The sequence below is a fragment of the Nerophis ophidion genome, linkage group LG26 (assembly GCF_033978795.1).
Source record: "Nerophis ophidion isolate RoL-2023_Sa linkage group LG26, RoL_Noph_v1.0, whole genome shotgun sequence".
Taxonomy (NCBI): domain Eukaryota; kingdom Metazoa; phylum Chordata; class Actinopteri; order Syngnathiformes; family Syngnathidae; genus Nerophis; species Nerophis ophidion.
In genome coordinates this window covers 1,412,574-1,427,573 of record NC_084636.1, presented here as the reverse complement: position 1 = coordinate 1,427,573, position 15,000 = coordinate 1,412,574, and the positions used below count along the sequence as shown (strand labels likewise).

General features: G+C 39.5%; 2 protein-coding genes across 4 annotated transcripts in view; both read left to right on the top strand.

Moving 5' to 3' along the window:
• The window catches only part of slc5a9 (solute carrier family 5 member 9), a 30,782-nt gene extending 29,333 nt beyond the window's left edge, over window positions 1-1,449 (top strand). The window contains exon 15 of the mRNA XM_061888369.1: window positions 1-1,449. This exon is cut by the window's left edge and continues 1,592 nt beyond it. The gene's annotated coding sequence lies outside the window, so the exon portion shown is untranslated.
• A 3,063-nt stretch (window positions 1,450-4,512) lies between these two features.
• akr1a1b (aldo-keto reductase family 1, member A1b (aldehyde reductase)) overlaps window positions 4,513-15,000 on the top strand; it is a 23,347-nt gene continuing 12,859 nt past the window's right edge. Inside the window, exons 1-3 of one of the 3 annotated variants that reach the window (XM_061888374.1) lie at window positions 4,513-4,668; window positions 13,723-13,818; window positions 14,911-15,000. The exon at window positions 14,911-15,000 is cut by the window's right edge and continues 30 nt beyond it. In XM_061888374.1, the coding sequence (XP_061744358.1) occupies window positions 13,738-13,818; window positions 14,911-15,000 (171 nt within the window). In that variant the 5' untranslated portion in view covers window positions 4,513-4,668; window positions 13,723-13,737. Of the gene's footprint in view, window positions 4,669-13,722; window positions 13,825-14,910 lie in introns of all 3 variants that reach the window. The other 2 variants (XM_061888373.1, XM_061888375.1) reach the window with 2 other exon arrangements.

Genomic DNA, 15,000 nt, shown 5'->3' with positions numbered 1-15,000 from the left:
TCCCTGTCCTTCTCCCTTATGTCTCCCGCTGGCTTCTTTGTTTTGAACTTTCTTGTTGCCCCTTTTTGCACTTCTCTCTAAAATCCAAACAATGGAAAGGGGAAGGATTTGGCAGCAAAGACGCAACCGACTCCTTCCCTGTCCTTCATGGACACACACCTGTTGTTGTCCGACTGACTGGCTGTGTTACCGCCTTTGCCAGCGCGCCGACCTCGCGGAACACACACACGGCACAGCTTGGACACACCTGTCTTTATTTACATTGTAGATTGTCACGTCAAAACTATGAATGAACACATGTGGAGTTATGTCCTTAACAAAAAAAAAAAGGGTGAAATAACTGAAAACATGTTTTCTATTCTAGTTTTTTCAAAATCACCACCCTTTGCTCTGGTTACTGCTTTGCACACTCTTGGCATTCTCTCCATGAGCTTCAAGCACACCTGTGAAGTGACAACCATTTCAGGTGACTACCTCTTGGAGCTCTGCCTTGTTTTTACTTGGTCTTACAACGCTACTGCGTTTTACTTAAAGTTGAAGTAGCAATGATTGTCACACACACACACACACACACACACACACACACACACACACACACACACACACACACACACGAGGTGTGGCGGAATTATTCCCTGCATTTGACCCATCACCCTTGATCACCGCCAGGGAGGTGAGGGGAGTAGTGGGCAGAAGGATGTTGGTCAATATGGTGATACTAAGGAGAGCCAAGTGTTTTATGAGGAGGTTCATGGTGAAAGAAGTTTGACAACCACTACCTTGGATCAACTCCAGATCCATCCGTCCATCCATTTTTTTACTCAGGTTTCATGTTTGTTTTTTATTCTCTTTTTTTGTCAAAGAAAATGTAATTTTTTATACGGCAAAGGCACAAACTATGCCAGGGGTCGGGAACCTTTTTGGCTGAGAGAGCCAAAAAGCCAAATATTTTAAAATGTATTTCCGTAAGATCCATACAATATTTTTTTTTAACACTGAACACAACTAAACGCGTGCATTTTTAAGTAAGACCAACATTTCTAGAGTATAATCGGTCTCTTATTCTTTGTAATAACATTGTTATTCTGAAGCTAACTGTGGAGGGGGCGTGGCTTGTGGGCCTGCAGTGAACTGAGGTGTGCCAGGACCGGACTTTTAAATTAGCGACAGGTGCGTAGACGGCCCACCAGGGCCTTGTTATCTAATCACCTGTCACTATGTTATAAGCAGCAGCCGGGAGGAGAGATGGGGTTGGGGCTGGAGCCAGAGCGCGAGTGAAAACGAAAGAGAAAAATACAATTGCTAGAAAGCAACTGAGGGACTTATTGAAAAAAAACCCACAATATTGTAACCCTGAAGCAGGCTCTCATGTCGGTGCTTGGTGGTCTGAAGAACCCCCAGGAGGGCAAGTCCCACACTAACCAATAATAAATAAATAACTTCTTACCATTAACGCAACTTCTTGAACAGGTGTGGTAAAAATGGATGGATGGATTAAAAATGCATGAGAGTGTTTTATATTTTGAACATTATTTTTAACACTGTGATTACAAGTAGAATTATTCATTACTTATCGTGTTAAGCAATGCCAGCTCAGATTTATCTGAGAGCCAGATGCAGTCATCAAAAGAGCCACATCTGGCTCTAGAGCCATAGGTTCCCTACCCCTGAACTATGCAATATTTTCCCCAAAAAATATTTCAAATTGGAATTTTTTATATGGAGTAAGCCCTAAATTGGTAATTAACTCATAACCACGTTGTTTTTAATTAATTGTTATTATTTGAGCAAGGGCAGATTTACTGGGGAAAAAACAGCCTGCAGTGCAGCTTTTTCTTATTAGAGTCAACATTGCAACTTTTGTCATCACATGTCACCATTTCACATTTCTTTCATTCCGAAGGGCTGCAGACGAAGCTAAGCAGAGGGTGTGGGAGCAGTTCGGGGAATCCATGGAGAAGGACTATCGGGCTGCACCAAAGCTGTTCTGGAAGAGAAGGGGGAAGCAGGGAACCAGCCATGCTGTGTACAGCATGGATGGGACTCTGCTGACTTCAAGTGAGGAAGTCGTAGGGGGTTGGAAAGAGCACTTTGGGGAACTCCTGAACACAACTACATCAGACACATCGGAGTGAAGTCACTGAGGTAGTTAGACAACTCCACGGTGGCAAAGCTCCGGGGGTTGATGAGATTCGTCCAGAAATGCTGAAGGCTCTGGGTGTTGAGGGGCTGTCTTGGTTGATACGCCATTTCAACATTGGGTGGAAGTCTGGGAAAGTGCCGAGGAGTAGTTGGGGTGGTGGTTCTCCTATTCAAAAAGGGAGAACAGAGGGTGTGTGCTAATTACAGGGGTATCACACTACTCAGCCTCCCTGGGAAAGTTTACGCCTAGGTATTGGAAAGGAGGGTCCGGCTGATAGTCAAACCTCAGATTCAAGAGGAGCAGTCCTGCTCGTCGAACAACTGACCAGCTCTTTACTCTTGCGGGAATCCTGGAGAGGGCCTGGGAGTTTGCCTATCCAGTCTACATGTGCTTTGTGGATTTGGAGAAGGCGTATGGCCGGGTCCCCCGGGAGATCCTATGGGAGGTGCTGAGGGAGCACAGGATGAGGGCCATTGAATTTCTGTGCAACCAAAGCGAGAGTTGTGTCCGGGTGCTTGGATGTAGGTCAGATCCGTTTCCAGTGGGTGTTGGTCTCTGCTAGGGCTGCGCTCTGTCACCTATCCTGTTTGTGATTTTCATGGACAGGATTTCTAGGCAGAGTTGTAGCCATGGCGGAGAGAGTATACGTCTCGGAGGGCTTAAGGTTGCGTCACTGCTCTTTGCAGATGATGTGGTCCTGATGGCTCCATCAGTTTGTGACCTTCAGTTCTCACTGGATCGGTTCGCAGCCGAGTGTTCAGCGGCTGGAATGAGGATCCGCATCTCCAAATCTGAGGCCATGGTTCTCAGCAGGAAACCGATGGTTTGTACAGTCTAGGTAAAGAACTAAGACTCTGTCCCGGGTGGAGGAGTTCAAGTATCTCGGGGTCTTGTTCATGACTGAGGGATGGATGGAGAAGGAAATCAGCCGCAGAATGGGGGCAGCTGGGGCAGTATTGAAGTCTCCGCAGCACTGTCATGGTCAAACGAGAGCTGAGCCAGAAGGCAAAGCTCTCGGTCTACCGAGCTGTCTACATTCCTACTTTCACCTATGGTCATGAAGTGTGGGTCATGACCCAAAGAATAAGATGGCAGATACAAGCGGCTGAAATGAGTTTCCTTAGAAGGGTGGCTGGCATCTCCCTTAGAGATAGGGTGAGAAGTTGAGTCACCCGAGAGAGACTCGGAGTTAGAGCAGCTGCTCTTCTGCTTGGAAAAGGTCCAGCTTAGGTGGTTCGGGCATCTCGTGCAGAAGCCTCACCAGCATCTCCCTAGGGAGGTCCTTGTTGCACCTCCCACTGGGAGGAGACCCCGGGACAGGATGGGCGGGGGTTACATCTCCTCTCTGGATTGGGAACGCTTCGGGATTCCCCAGGAGGAAGTTGCTCTGGAGAGGGAAGTCTGGGGGTCTCTGCTGGAGCCGTTGTTCCCACGACCCCATTCCGGATAAGCGGTGGAAGATGGATGAATGGATGATATCCATCCATTTTCTACCGCTTATTCCCTTTCGGGGTCGCGGGGGGCGCTGGCGCCTATCTCAGCTACAATCGGGCGGAAGGCAGGGTACACCCTGGACAAGTCGCCACCTCATCACAGGGCCAACACAGATAGACAGACAACATTCACACACTAGGGCCAATTTAGTGTTGCCAATCAACCTATCCCCAGGTGCATGTCTTTGGAGGTGGGAGGAAGCCGGATGATGATATGGATGATATATAAATGATAAATGGGTTGTACTTGTATAGCGCTTTTCTACCTTCAAGGTACTCAAAGCGCTTTGACACTACTTCCACATTTACCCATTCACACACACATTCACACACTGATGGAGGGAGCTGCCATGCAAGGAGCAAGGGTGAAGTGTCTTGCTCAAGGACACAACGGACGTGACGAGATTGGTACTAGGTGGGGATTGAACCAGGGACCCTCGGGTTGTGCATGGCCACTCTCCCAATGCGCCACGCCGTCCCTTATATGTGGTGTTATTGTATGTCTAGAGGGCTTTTATGATGTCAAAAACCTAATTCAAAAGTTTTTTTTGTTCAGTCAGCAACCAGCTAACAGAGATAAACAAAAGCTTACTTTACCTAAGAGTCATTATATTTGTATGTTTCAGTTGAGATTTGGCTTTTCAGCATTCACATTAATTACATTTTCCAGTTATTGTATTTATATAATTTTGACAAAAAATTATAATGCATCACATTTGCAGAAGCACAAAAAAGTATTGTCTAATCTAATTTAAACAATAGATTAGATAAGACTTTCTCTAATTTCTGCGGTCGACTGAGCAGAGTTATTGTAGACTCTTATTTTGGCGGCTGGAGCCGGAAGTGGGTCTTCATCCGGAAGTGTGAAAATAGGTGGCTTCTTCTTTATATTTGCCAGAGAAGCTAGCTTCCGGCCTTTTTGCTCCCGACATTGTAGACACACCTGGGAGCAGCAGCAACAGCAGCAACAACAGGAGAAGGAGGAGAAGATCTTCACCTTCCTACAAACAGCAGAAAAGAAGAAAGTATAGAGTAAGTCGCCGCCCTGAGGGCGTAAAGAGGATGTTGGCTGTGATGCTTCTTTGCTGGCGATGTGTTGACGCCTTTAACTTTGTCCAGACAAACACTAAACTACATTAACTTTGTCCAGACAAACACTAAACTACATTAACTTTGTCCAGACAAACACTAAACTACATTAAGTTTGTCCAGACAAACACTAAACTACATTAAGTTTGTCCAGACAAACACTAAACTACATTAAGTTTGTCCAGACAAACACTAAACTACATTAAGTTTGTCCAGACAAACACTAAACTACATTAAGTTTGTCCAGACAAACACTAAACTACATTAAGTTTGTCCAGACAAACACTAAACTACATTAAGTTTGTCCAGACAAACACTAAACTACATTAAGTTTGTCCAGACAAACACTAAACTACATTAACTTTGTCCAGACAAACACTAAACTACATTAACTTTGTCCAGACAAACACTAAACTACATTAACTTTGTCCAGACAAACACTAAACTACATTAACTTTGTCCAGACAAACACTAAACTACATTAACTTTGTCCAGACAAACACTAAACTACATTAACTTTGTCCAGACAAACACTAAACTACATTAACTTTGTCCAGACAAACACTAAACTACATTAACTTTGTCCAGACAAACACTAAACTACATTAAGTTTGTCCAGACAAACACTAAACTACATTAAGTTTGTCCAGACAAACACTAAACTACATTAAGTTTGTCCAGACAAACACTAAACTACATTAAGTTTGTCCAGACAAACACTAAACTACATTAAGTTTGTCCAGACAAACACTAAACTACATTAACTTTGTCCAGACAAACACTAAACTACATTAACTTTGTCCAGACAAACACTAAACTACATTAACTTTGTCCAGACAAACACTAAACTACATTAACTTTGTCCAGACAAACACTAAACTACATTAACTTTGTCCAGACAAACACTAAACTACATTAACTTTGTCCAGACAAACACTAAACTACATTAACTTTGTCCAGACAAACACTAAACTACATTAACTTTGTCCAGACAAACACTAAACTACATTAACTTTGTCCAGACAAACACTAAACTACATTAACTTTGTCCAGACAAACACTAAACTACATTAACTTTGTCCAGACAAACACTAAACTACATTAACTTTGTCCAGACAAACACTAAACTACATTAACTTTGTCCAGACAAACACTAAACTACATTAACTTTGTCCAGACAAACACTAAACTACATTAACTTTGTCCAGACAAACACTAAACTACATTAAGTTTGTCCAGACAAACACTAAACTACATTAACTTTGTCCAGACAAACACTAAACTACATTAACTTTGTCCAGACAAACACTAAACTACATTAACTTTGTCCAGACAAACACTAAACTACATTAACTTTGTCCAGACAAACACTAAACTACATTAAGTTTGTCCAGACAAACACTAAACTACATTAAGTTTGTCCAGACAAACACTAAACTACATTAAGTTTGTCCAGACAAACACTAAACTACATTAAGTTTGTCCAGACAAACACTAAACTACATTAAGTTTGTCCAGACAAACACTAAACTACATTAAGTTTGTCCAGACAAACACTAAACTACATTAACTTTGTCCAGACAAACACTAAACTACATTAACTTTGTCCAGACAAACACTAAACTACATTAACTTTGTCCAGACAAACACTAAACTACATTAAGTTTGTCCAGACAAACACTAAACTACATTAACTTTGTCCAGACAAACACTAAACTACATTAACTTTGTCCAGACAAACACTAAACTACATTAACTTTGTCCAGACAAACACTAAACTACATTAACTTTGTCCAGACAAACACTAAACTACATTAAGTTTGTCCAGACAAACACTAAACTACATTAACTTTGTCCAGACAAACACTAAACTACATTAACTTTGTCCAGACAAACACTAAACTACATTAAGTTTGTCCAGACAAACACTAAACTACATTAAGTTTGTCCAGACAAACACTAAACTACATTAACTTTGTCCAGACAAACACTAAACTACATTAACTTTGTCCAGACAAACACTAAACTACATTAACTTTGTCCAGACAAACACTAAACTACATTAACTTTGTCCAGACAAACACTAAACTACATTAACTTTGTCTTGACAAACACTAAACTACATTAACTTTGTCCAGACAAACACTAAACTACATTAACTTTGTCCAGACAAACACTAAACTACATTGTTTGTCCAGACAAACACTAAACCACATTAAGTTTGTCCAGACAAACACTAAACTACATTAAGTTTGTCCAGACAAACACTAAACTACATTAACTTTGTCCAGACAAACACTAAACTACATTAACTTTGTCCAGACAAACACTAAACTACATTAACTTTGTCCAGACAAACACTAAACTACATTAACTTTGTCCAGACAAACACTAAACTACATTAACTTTGTCCAGACAAACACTAAACTACATTAACTTTGTCCAGACAAACACTAAACTACATTAACTTTGTCCAGACAAACACTAAACTACATTAACTTTGTCCAGACAAACACTAAACTACATTAACTTTGTCCAGACAAACACTAAACTACATTAACTTTGTCCAGACAAACACTAAACTACATTAACTTTGTCCAGACAAACACTAAACTACATTAACTTTGTCCAGACAAACACTAAACTACATTAACTTTGTCCAGACAAACACTAAACTACATTAACTTTGTCCAGACAAACACTAAACTACATTAAATTTGTCCAGACAAACACTAAACTACATTAACTTTGTCCAGACAAACACTAAACTACATTAAATTTGTCCAGACAAACACTAAACTACATTAACTTTGTCCAGACAAACACTAAACTACATTAACTTTGTCCAGACAAACACTAAACTACATTAAGTTTGTCCAGACAAACACTAAACTACATTAAGTTTGTCCAGACAAACACTAAACTACATTAACTTTGTCCAGACAAACACTAAACTACATTAACTTTGTCCAGACAAACACTAAACTACATTAACTTTGTCCAGACAAACACTAAACTACATTAAGTTTGTCCAGACAAACACTAAACTACATTAAGTTTGTCCAGACAAACACTAAACTACATTAACTTTGTCCAGACAAACACTAAACTACATTAAGTTTGTCCAGACAAACACTAAACTACATTAACTTTGTCCAGACAAACACTAAACTACATTAACTTTGTCCAGACAAACACTAAACTACATTAACTTTGTCCAGACAAACACTAAACTACATTAACTTTGTCCAGACAAACACTAAACTACATTAACTTTGTCCAGACCAACACTAAACTACATTACTTTGTCCAGACAAACACTAAACTACATTAAGTTTGTCCAGACAAACACTAAACTACATTAAGTTTGTCCAGACAAACACTAAACTACATTAACTTTGTCCAGACAAACACTAAACTACATTAAGTTTGTCCAGACAAACACTAAACTACATTAACTTTGTCCAGACAAACACTAAACTACATTAACTTTGTCCAGACAAACACTAAACTACATTAACTTTGTCCAGACAAACACTAAACTACATTAACTTTGTCCAGACAAACACTAAACTACATTAACTTTGTCCAGACCAACACTAAACTACATTACTTTGTCCAGACAAACACTAAACTACATTAAGTTTGTCCAGACAAACACTAAAACTACATTAAGTTTGTCCAGACAAACACTAAACTACATTAACTTTGTCCAGACAAACACTAAACTACATTAAGTTTGTCCAGACAAACACTAAAACTACATTAAGTTTGTCCAGACAAACACTAAAACTACATTAACTTTGTCCAGACAAACACTAAACTACATTAACTTTGTCCAGACAAACACTAAACTACATTAACTTTGTCCAGACAAACACTAAACTACATTAAGTTTGTCCAGACAAACACTAAACTACATTAACTTTGTCCAGACCAACACTAAACTACATTAACTTTGTCCAGACAAACACTAAACTACATTAACTTTGTCCAGACAAACACTAAACTACATTAACTTTGTCCAGACAAACACTAAACTACATTAACTTTGTCCAGACAAACACTAAACTACATTAAGTTTGTCCAGACAAACACTAAACTACATTAAGTTTGTCCAGACAAACACTAAAACTACATTAAGTTTGTCCAGACAAACACTAAAACTACATTAAGTTTGTCCAGACAAACACTAAACTACATTAACTTTGTCCAGACAAACACTAAACTACATTAACTTTGTCCAGACAAACACTAAACTACATTAACTTTGTCCAGACAAACACTAAACTACATTAAGTTTGTCCAGACAAACACTAAACTACATTAACTTTGTCCAGACAAACACTAAACTACATTAACTTTGTCCAGACAAACACTAAACTACATTAACTTTGTCCAGACAAACACTAAACTACATTAACTTTGTCCAGACAAACACTAAACTACATTAACTTTGTCCAGACCAACACTAAACTACATTACTTTGTCCAGACAAACACTAAACTACATTAAGTTTGTCCAGACAAACACTAAACTACATTAAGTTTGTCCAGACAAACACTAAACTACATTAACTTTGTCCAGACAAACACTAAACTACATTAAGTTTGTCCAGACAAACACTAAACTACATTAACTTTGTCCAGACAAACACTAAACTACATTAACTTTGTCCAGACAAACACTAAACTACATTAACTTTGTCCAGACAAACACTAAACTACATTAACTTTGTCCAGACAAACACTAAACTACATTAACTTTGTCCAGACCAACACTAAACTACATTACTTTGTCCAGACAAACACTAAACTACATTAAGTTTGTCCAGACAAACACTAAAACTACATTAAGTTTGTCCAGACAAACACTAAACTACATTAACTTTGTCCAGACAAACACTAAACTACATTAAGTTTGTCCAGACAAACACTAAAACTACATTAAGTTTGTCCAGACAAACACTAAAACTACATTAACTTTGTCCAGACAAACACTAAACTACATTAACTTTGTCCAGACAAACACTAAACTACATTAACTTTGTCCAGACAAACACTAAACTACATTAAGTTTGTCCAGACAAACACTAAACTACATTAACTTTGTCCAGACCAACACTAAACTACATTAACTTTGTCCAGACAAACACTAAACTACATTAACTTTGTCCAGACAAACACTAAACTACATTAACTTTGTCCAGACAAACACTAAACTACATTAACTTTGTCCAGACAAACACTAAACTACATTAAGTTTGTCCAGACAAACACTAAACTACATTAAGTTTGTCCAGACAAACACTAAAACTACATTAAGTTTGTCCAGACAAACACTAAAACTACATTAAGTTTGTCCAGACAAACACTAAACTACATTAACTTTGTCCAGACAAACACTAAACTACATTAACTTTGTCCAGGCTAGGGATGTTCCGATACAGGTTTTTACACTTCCGATCCGATACCGATATTGTTTTTGCACTTACGATTCAATACCGATACTGGCCGATACGGGCCTATCCAAGGATGTATTAAAGTTTAAAGTTATTTAGCCTACTTAGTTGTCAGATTCATGCTGAAAAGGATTTTAGTCCTCTTGATAACAACTAGCCAGCGGAATTAGGTGAGTTTGAATAATACACAATAGTTGGTATTCAAGGATAAACACAAAATATCAAAAATGATACATGACAAACAGAAATGGCATCATTAAACAGTAAAAAAGTGAACAGTATAAAGTGCAAATAATGCTGTAAACATTATTAAAAAAGCAAAACACACTATCAACCTCAGTGGGATAAAATGTCTATAACTCAGCATCAATACTTGCTCTTGAACAAGTGTAAACTTAAAAAAAAAAAAATATATATATATATATCTACACACTCCCTTCAATTGTTTGCCCCAGTCAGGGGGGGGGGGGGCAAACAATTGAAGTCCAAGCATAAAGGGGAGATTCTTTCTAACAAAGACGAGCACTTCAAGATGCTCAGGTGTCAGCCTGCTCCTGTCTTCATCTATGATGAGTGCTAAAAAGCCTCTCACTCGCAAGAGTCATTAAAATGTCTTACAACTTTACCCCCACGCTTGACTTTATTGTGGCATGTTTTGCACTCCACCTCTTCATCTTTTTCGTTTTGTACGGTAAAATAATCCCACACAGCTGACATTTTTACCTTAACTTTTAATTCACACGGCCGTCTGAACAGTTAGAACGCAGACCTCTGGATGTTTTGAAGGTGTGCTGGAAAATGCGGAACGGAGTTTAGGGAGCAGCAGAAGAGTGGAATGTATTATTTAAATCAGTGCGTTGGAAAACACAGACCGGAATTTTTTTTAAAACCAGATCTGGATCGGCATTTTCCCATGCCTTGCCGTTACACATTTCTTGGCAAATATCGGCCGCACGATCCGATCCAAATATCCGATCGGGACAACCCTAGTCTTGACATTGTTTCGTTCAGAACGAGGTGGTTGAGTGTTTTGTGTGTATTATTTTTCCAAACAAATGTTTCTTCTTCTCATAATGACATCATTTCACTTACCATATTTTTCGGATTATAAATCGCAGTTTTTTCCACAGTTTGGCCGGGGCTGCGACATATACTCCGGAGCGACTTATGTGTGAAATGAACACATTACCGTTAACCCTAACCCTAAGCGTCAGAAATGTTTTTTTTTCTGCACATTCCACTCATGACTCTAAAAAAGGAAAAACTGTTGGTTTGATTCTGCCCTCCAGTCTTGTGACTTTTTTTTTTTCAAGTAAAAAGTGCAAGTAAGCATCATTTCCTGTTTCAGTGGCTTGCAGCCGGAATGTAGTTTTGGACTAAACATTACTTGGAATGGAAGAGTCATACATCCTTGTATATGTGCACACCCAAAACCAAGGAAGTTGGCACGTTGTGTAAATCCATCCATCTATCCATTTTCTACCGCTTGTCCCTTTAGGGTCGCGGGGGGTGCTGGAGCCCATCTCAGCTGGATTCGGGTATGCAACGATTTGTGTAAATGGTAAATAGAAAGTGAATACAACAAATCCTTTTCAACTTATATTCAATTGAATAGACTGCAAAGACAAGATATTTCATCTTCACACTGACAAACTTCATTATTTTTTTGCAAATAATCATGAAGTTAAAATGTAATGGCAGCAACACATTGCAAAGAAGGCATTTTTACCAGTGTGTTACATGGCCTTTCCTTTGAACAACACTCAGTGCAGGTTTGGGAACTGAGGAGACACATTTTTGAAGGGGAATTCTTTCCCATTCTTGCTTGATGTACAGCTTAAGTTGTTCAACAGTCTCCTGTCTCATATTTTAGCCTTCACATATTTTTAATGTCTGGACTACAGGCAGGCCAGTCTAGTACCCGCACTCTTTTACTATGAAGCCACGCTGTTGTAACACCTGGCTTGGCATCGTCTTGCTGAAATAAGCAGGGGCGTCCATGATAAGGTTGCTTGAATGGCAACATATGTTGCTCCAAAAGCTGTATGTACCTTTCAGCATTAATGGTGCCTTCACAAATGTGTAAGTTAGCCATACCTTGACCACTAATACACCCCCATACCATCACACATGCTGCCTAGAACACTTTCACCCTACAACAATCACTAATACACCCCCATACCATCACACATGCTGCCTAGAACACTTTCACCCTACAACAATCACTAATACACCCCCATACCATCACACATGCTGGCCTTTACACATTGACCCTAGAACAGTCCAGATAGTTATTTACACAACGTCCACAGTTTCCAAAAACAATTTGAAATGTGGACTCGTCAGACCACAGAACACTTTTCCACTCTGCATCAGTCCATCTTAGATGAGCTCGTGCCCGATGAAGCGTTTCTGGGTGTTGTTGATAAATGGCTTTGGCTTTGCATAACTTGCACTTACAGATGTAGCGACCAACTGTAGTTACTCACAGTGGTTCGTGAACCCATGTGGTGATATCCTTTACACACTGATGTCACTTTTTGATGCAGTAGTGCCTTAGGGATGGAAGGTGCATCATATCATGTGATTTCTCCACATTCTCTGAACCTTTTGATGATTTTTGATTACAGAGCGTAGATGCTGAAATACCTTAATTCTTTGCAATGGCTGCTTGAGAAATGTCGTTCTTAAACAATTTACTCAGGCATTTGTTGACAAAATGGTGACCCTCGCCCCGTCCTTGTTTGTGAATGAGTGAGCATTTCATGGAAGCTGCTTTTAAAGCCAATCATGGCACCCACCTGTTGCCAATTAGTCTGCACACCTGTGGGATGTGCCAAATAAGTATTTATTGAGCGTCAACTTTCTCATTCTTTTTTGCCACTTGTGCCAGCTTTTTTGAAAAATGTTGCAGGCATCAAATACCAATGAGCTAATATTTGAAAAAATAAAGTTTGTCAGTGTGAAAATGAAATATCTTGTCTTTGCAGTCTATTCAATTGAATATAAGTTGAAAAGGATTTGTTGTATTCTGTTTTTATTTAGCATTTACACAATGTGACAACTTCACTGCGTTTGGGCTTTGTACTTGGTGTGTGTGTGTGTGTGTGTGTGTGTGTGTGTGTGTGTGTGTGTGTGTGTGTGTGTGTGTGTGTGTGTGTGTGTGTGTGTGTGTGTGTGTGTGTGTGTGTGTGTATATATGAGCCAATCACCACACCCTACGACTGCCTGTACCCACCCACTCTGTGCCCTATATAAACCATTGTATGTGAATGCTTCCATTAAAATCTCCTGATGATTGAGGGAACCCCTCATGAAACAGTTCTGTTGAGATGAAGTAGTCTTGTGATTTTTCCCACACACATATATATGTATATATATATATATATATATATATATATATATCTATATATATATATATATATATATATATATATATATATATATATATATCTATATATATATATATATATATATATATATATATATATATATAATATGAAATGTGTGTATAAAACTTGTGCCTCTCCTTCAAGGTTCCTAGAAAAGACATGAATGACTTTGCAGTTCTCTGCACGGGCCGCAAGATGCCCCTCTTGGGCCTGGGGACGTGGAAGAGCGAGCGTGGAAAGGTACAGGTGACACATTTTTTTTTTTTTTTTTAGTGCAGTAGTACTTTGGTGTTTGTTTGCCACACTTCTTGTTTGATTCAGTTTTTCTACCAGGGAGATGCTTTGCAGGACGTGATGTTGGAGTAAGTGTATGCCTTTTGTATTGGACTCCATTTCAATGAGTTTGAGTTACTGACAGGCATATTGTAGGTTTTGGAATGGGAGGTTCTGATCAGGGTTTTATGCTACCGATTTTGATACCCATGAGTGAGATCGGTCGATATCGATCACATGTATTACCTTAAAATGTTTCCTGTTTGTTTCTGGTGAGTGTTATTGACATGTAAACAATGTCAACACAATTCGAGTTCCTTATTTTCTTATGTTACATATACTTGTTTGATCTAAACAAAGTCCATCCATTTTCTACCCCCTTTGGGGTCGCGGGGGGTGCTGTAACCTATTTCAGTTGTATTCGGGCGGAAGGCGGTGTACACCCTGGACAAGTCGCCACCTCATCGCAGGGCCTAAACCAAGTCAATAGTACAAAACAACTAAACAAAAGCAAAAACCACCATCTATGTTTTGGGTTTTGCTGTCAAAGTCCTCTTCTGTCCAGAAATGTTTTCCCTGAGTTTGAAAACATTAACAAAAATGACATAAAAATGCAAATGAAAATATCAATGCAATCACAGTATCGATCATACATACATACATTTTTACCGCTTGTTCCTTTCGAGGTCACGGGGGGGCTGTCCCAGCTGCACTTGGGCGGTAGGCGGGGTACACCCTGGACAAGTCACCACCTCATCGCAGGGTTAACACAAATAGACAACATTTACACACTAGGACCAATTTAGTTTCAAGCCATATTAGCCTTTAGCTTAGCTATTAGCATGGTGTGTAACACGCCTTCCAGTGATAACAGGACATGATATTTGCCGCAATGGAGGTGACACGCCCTCCAGTGATAACAGTACATAATATTTGCCGCAATGGAGGTGATTATTATCTCAGAGGAGTGGCGTTTGGCCTTCTGTGCGTGCTTGGCTGCGATGATTGTCAGGAGGTACAGCTGGTGACGCCTTTAAGTGTAAGCTTTGCGTGTCGCAGGTCAAACAGGCCGTCTTGTGGGCCCTGCAGGCCGGGTATCGCCACATCGACTGCGCGGCCATTTACGGCAACGAGGTGGAGATCGGAGAA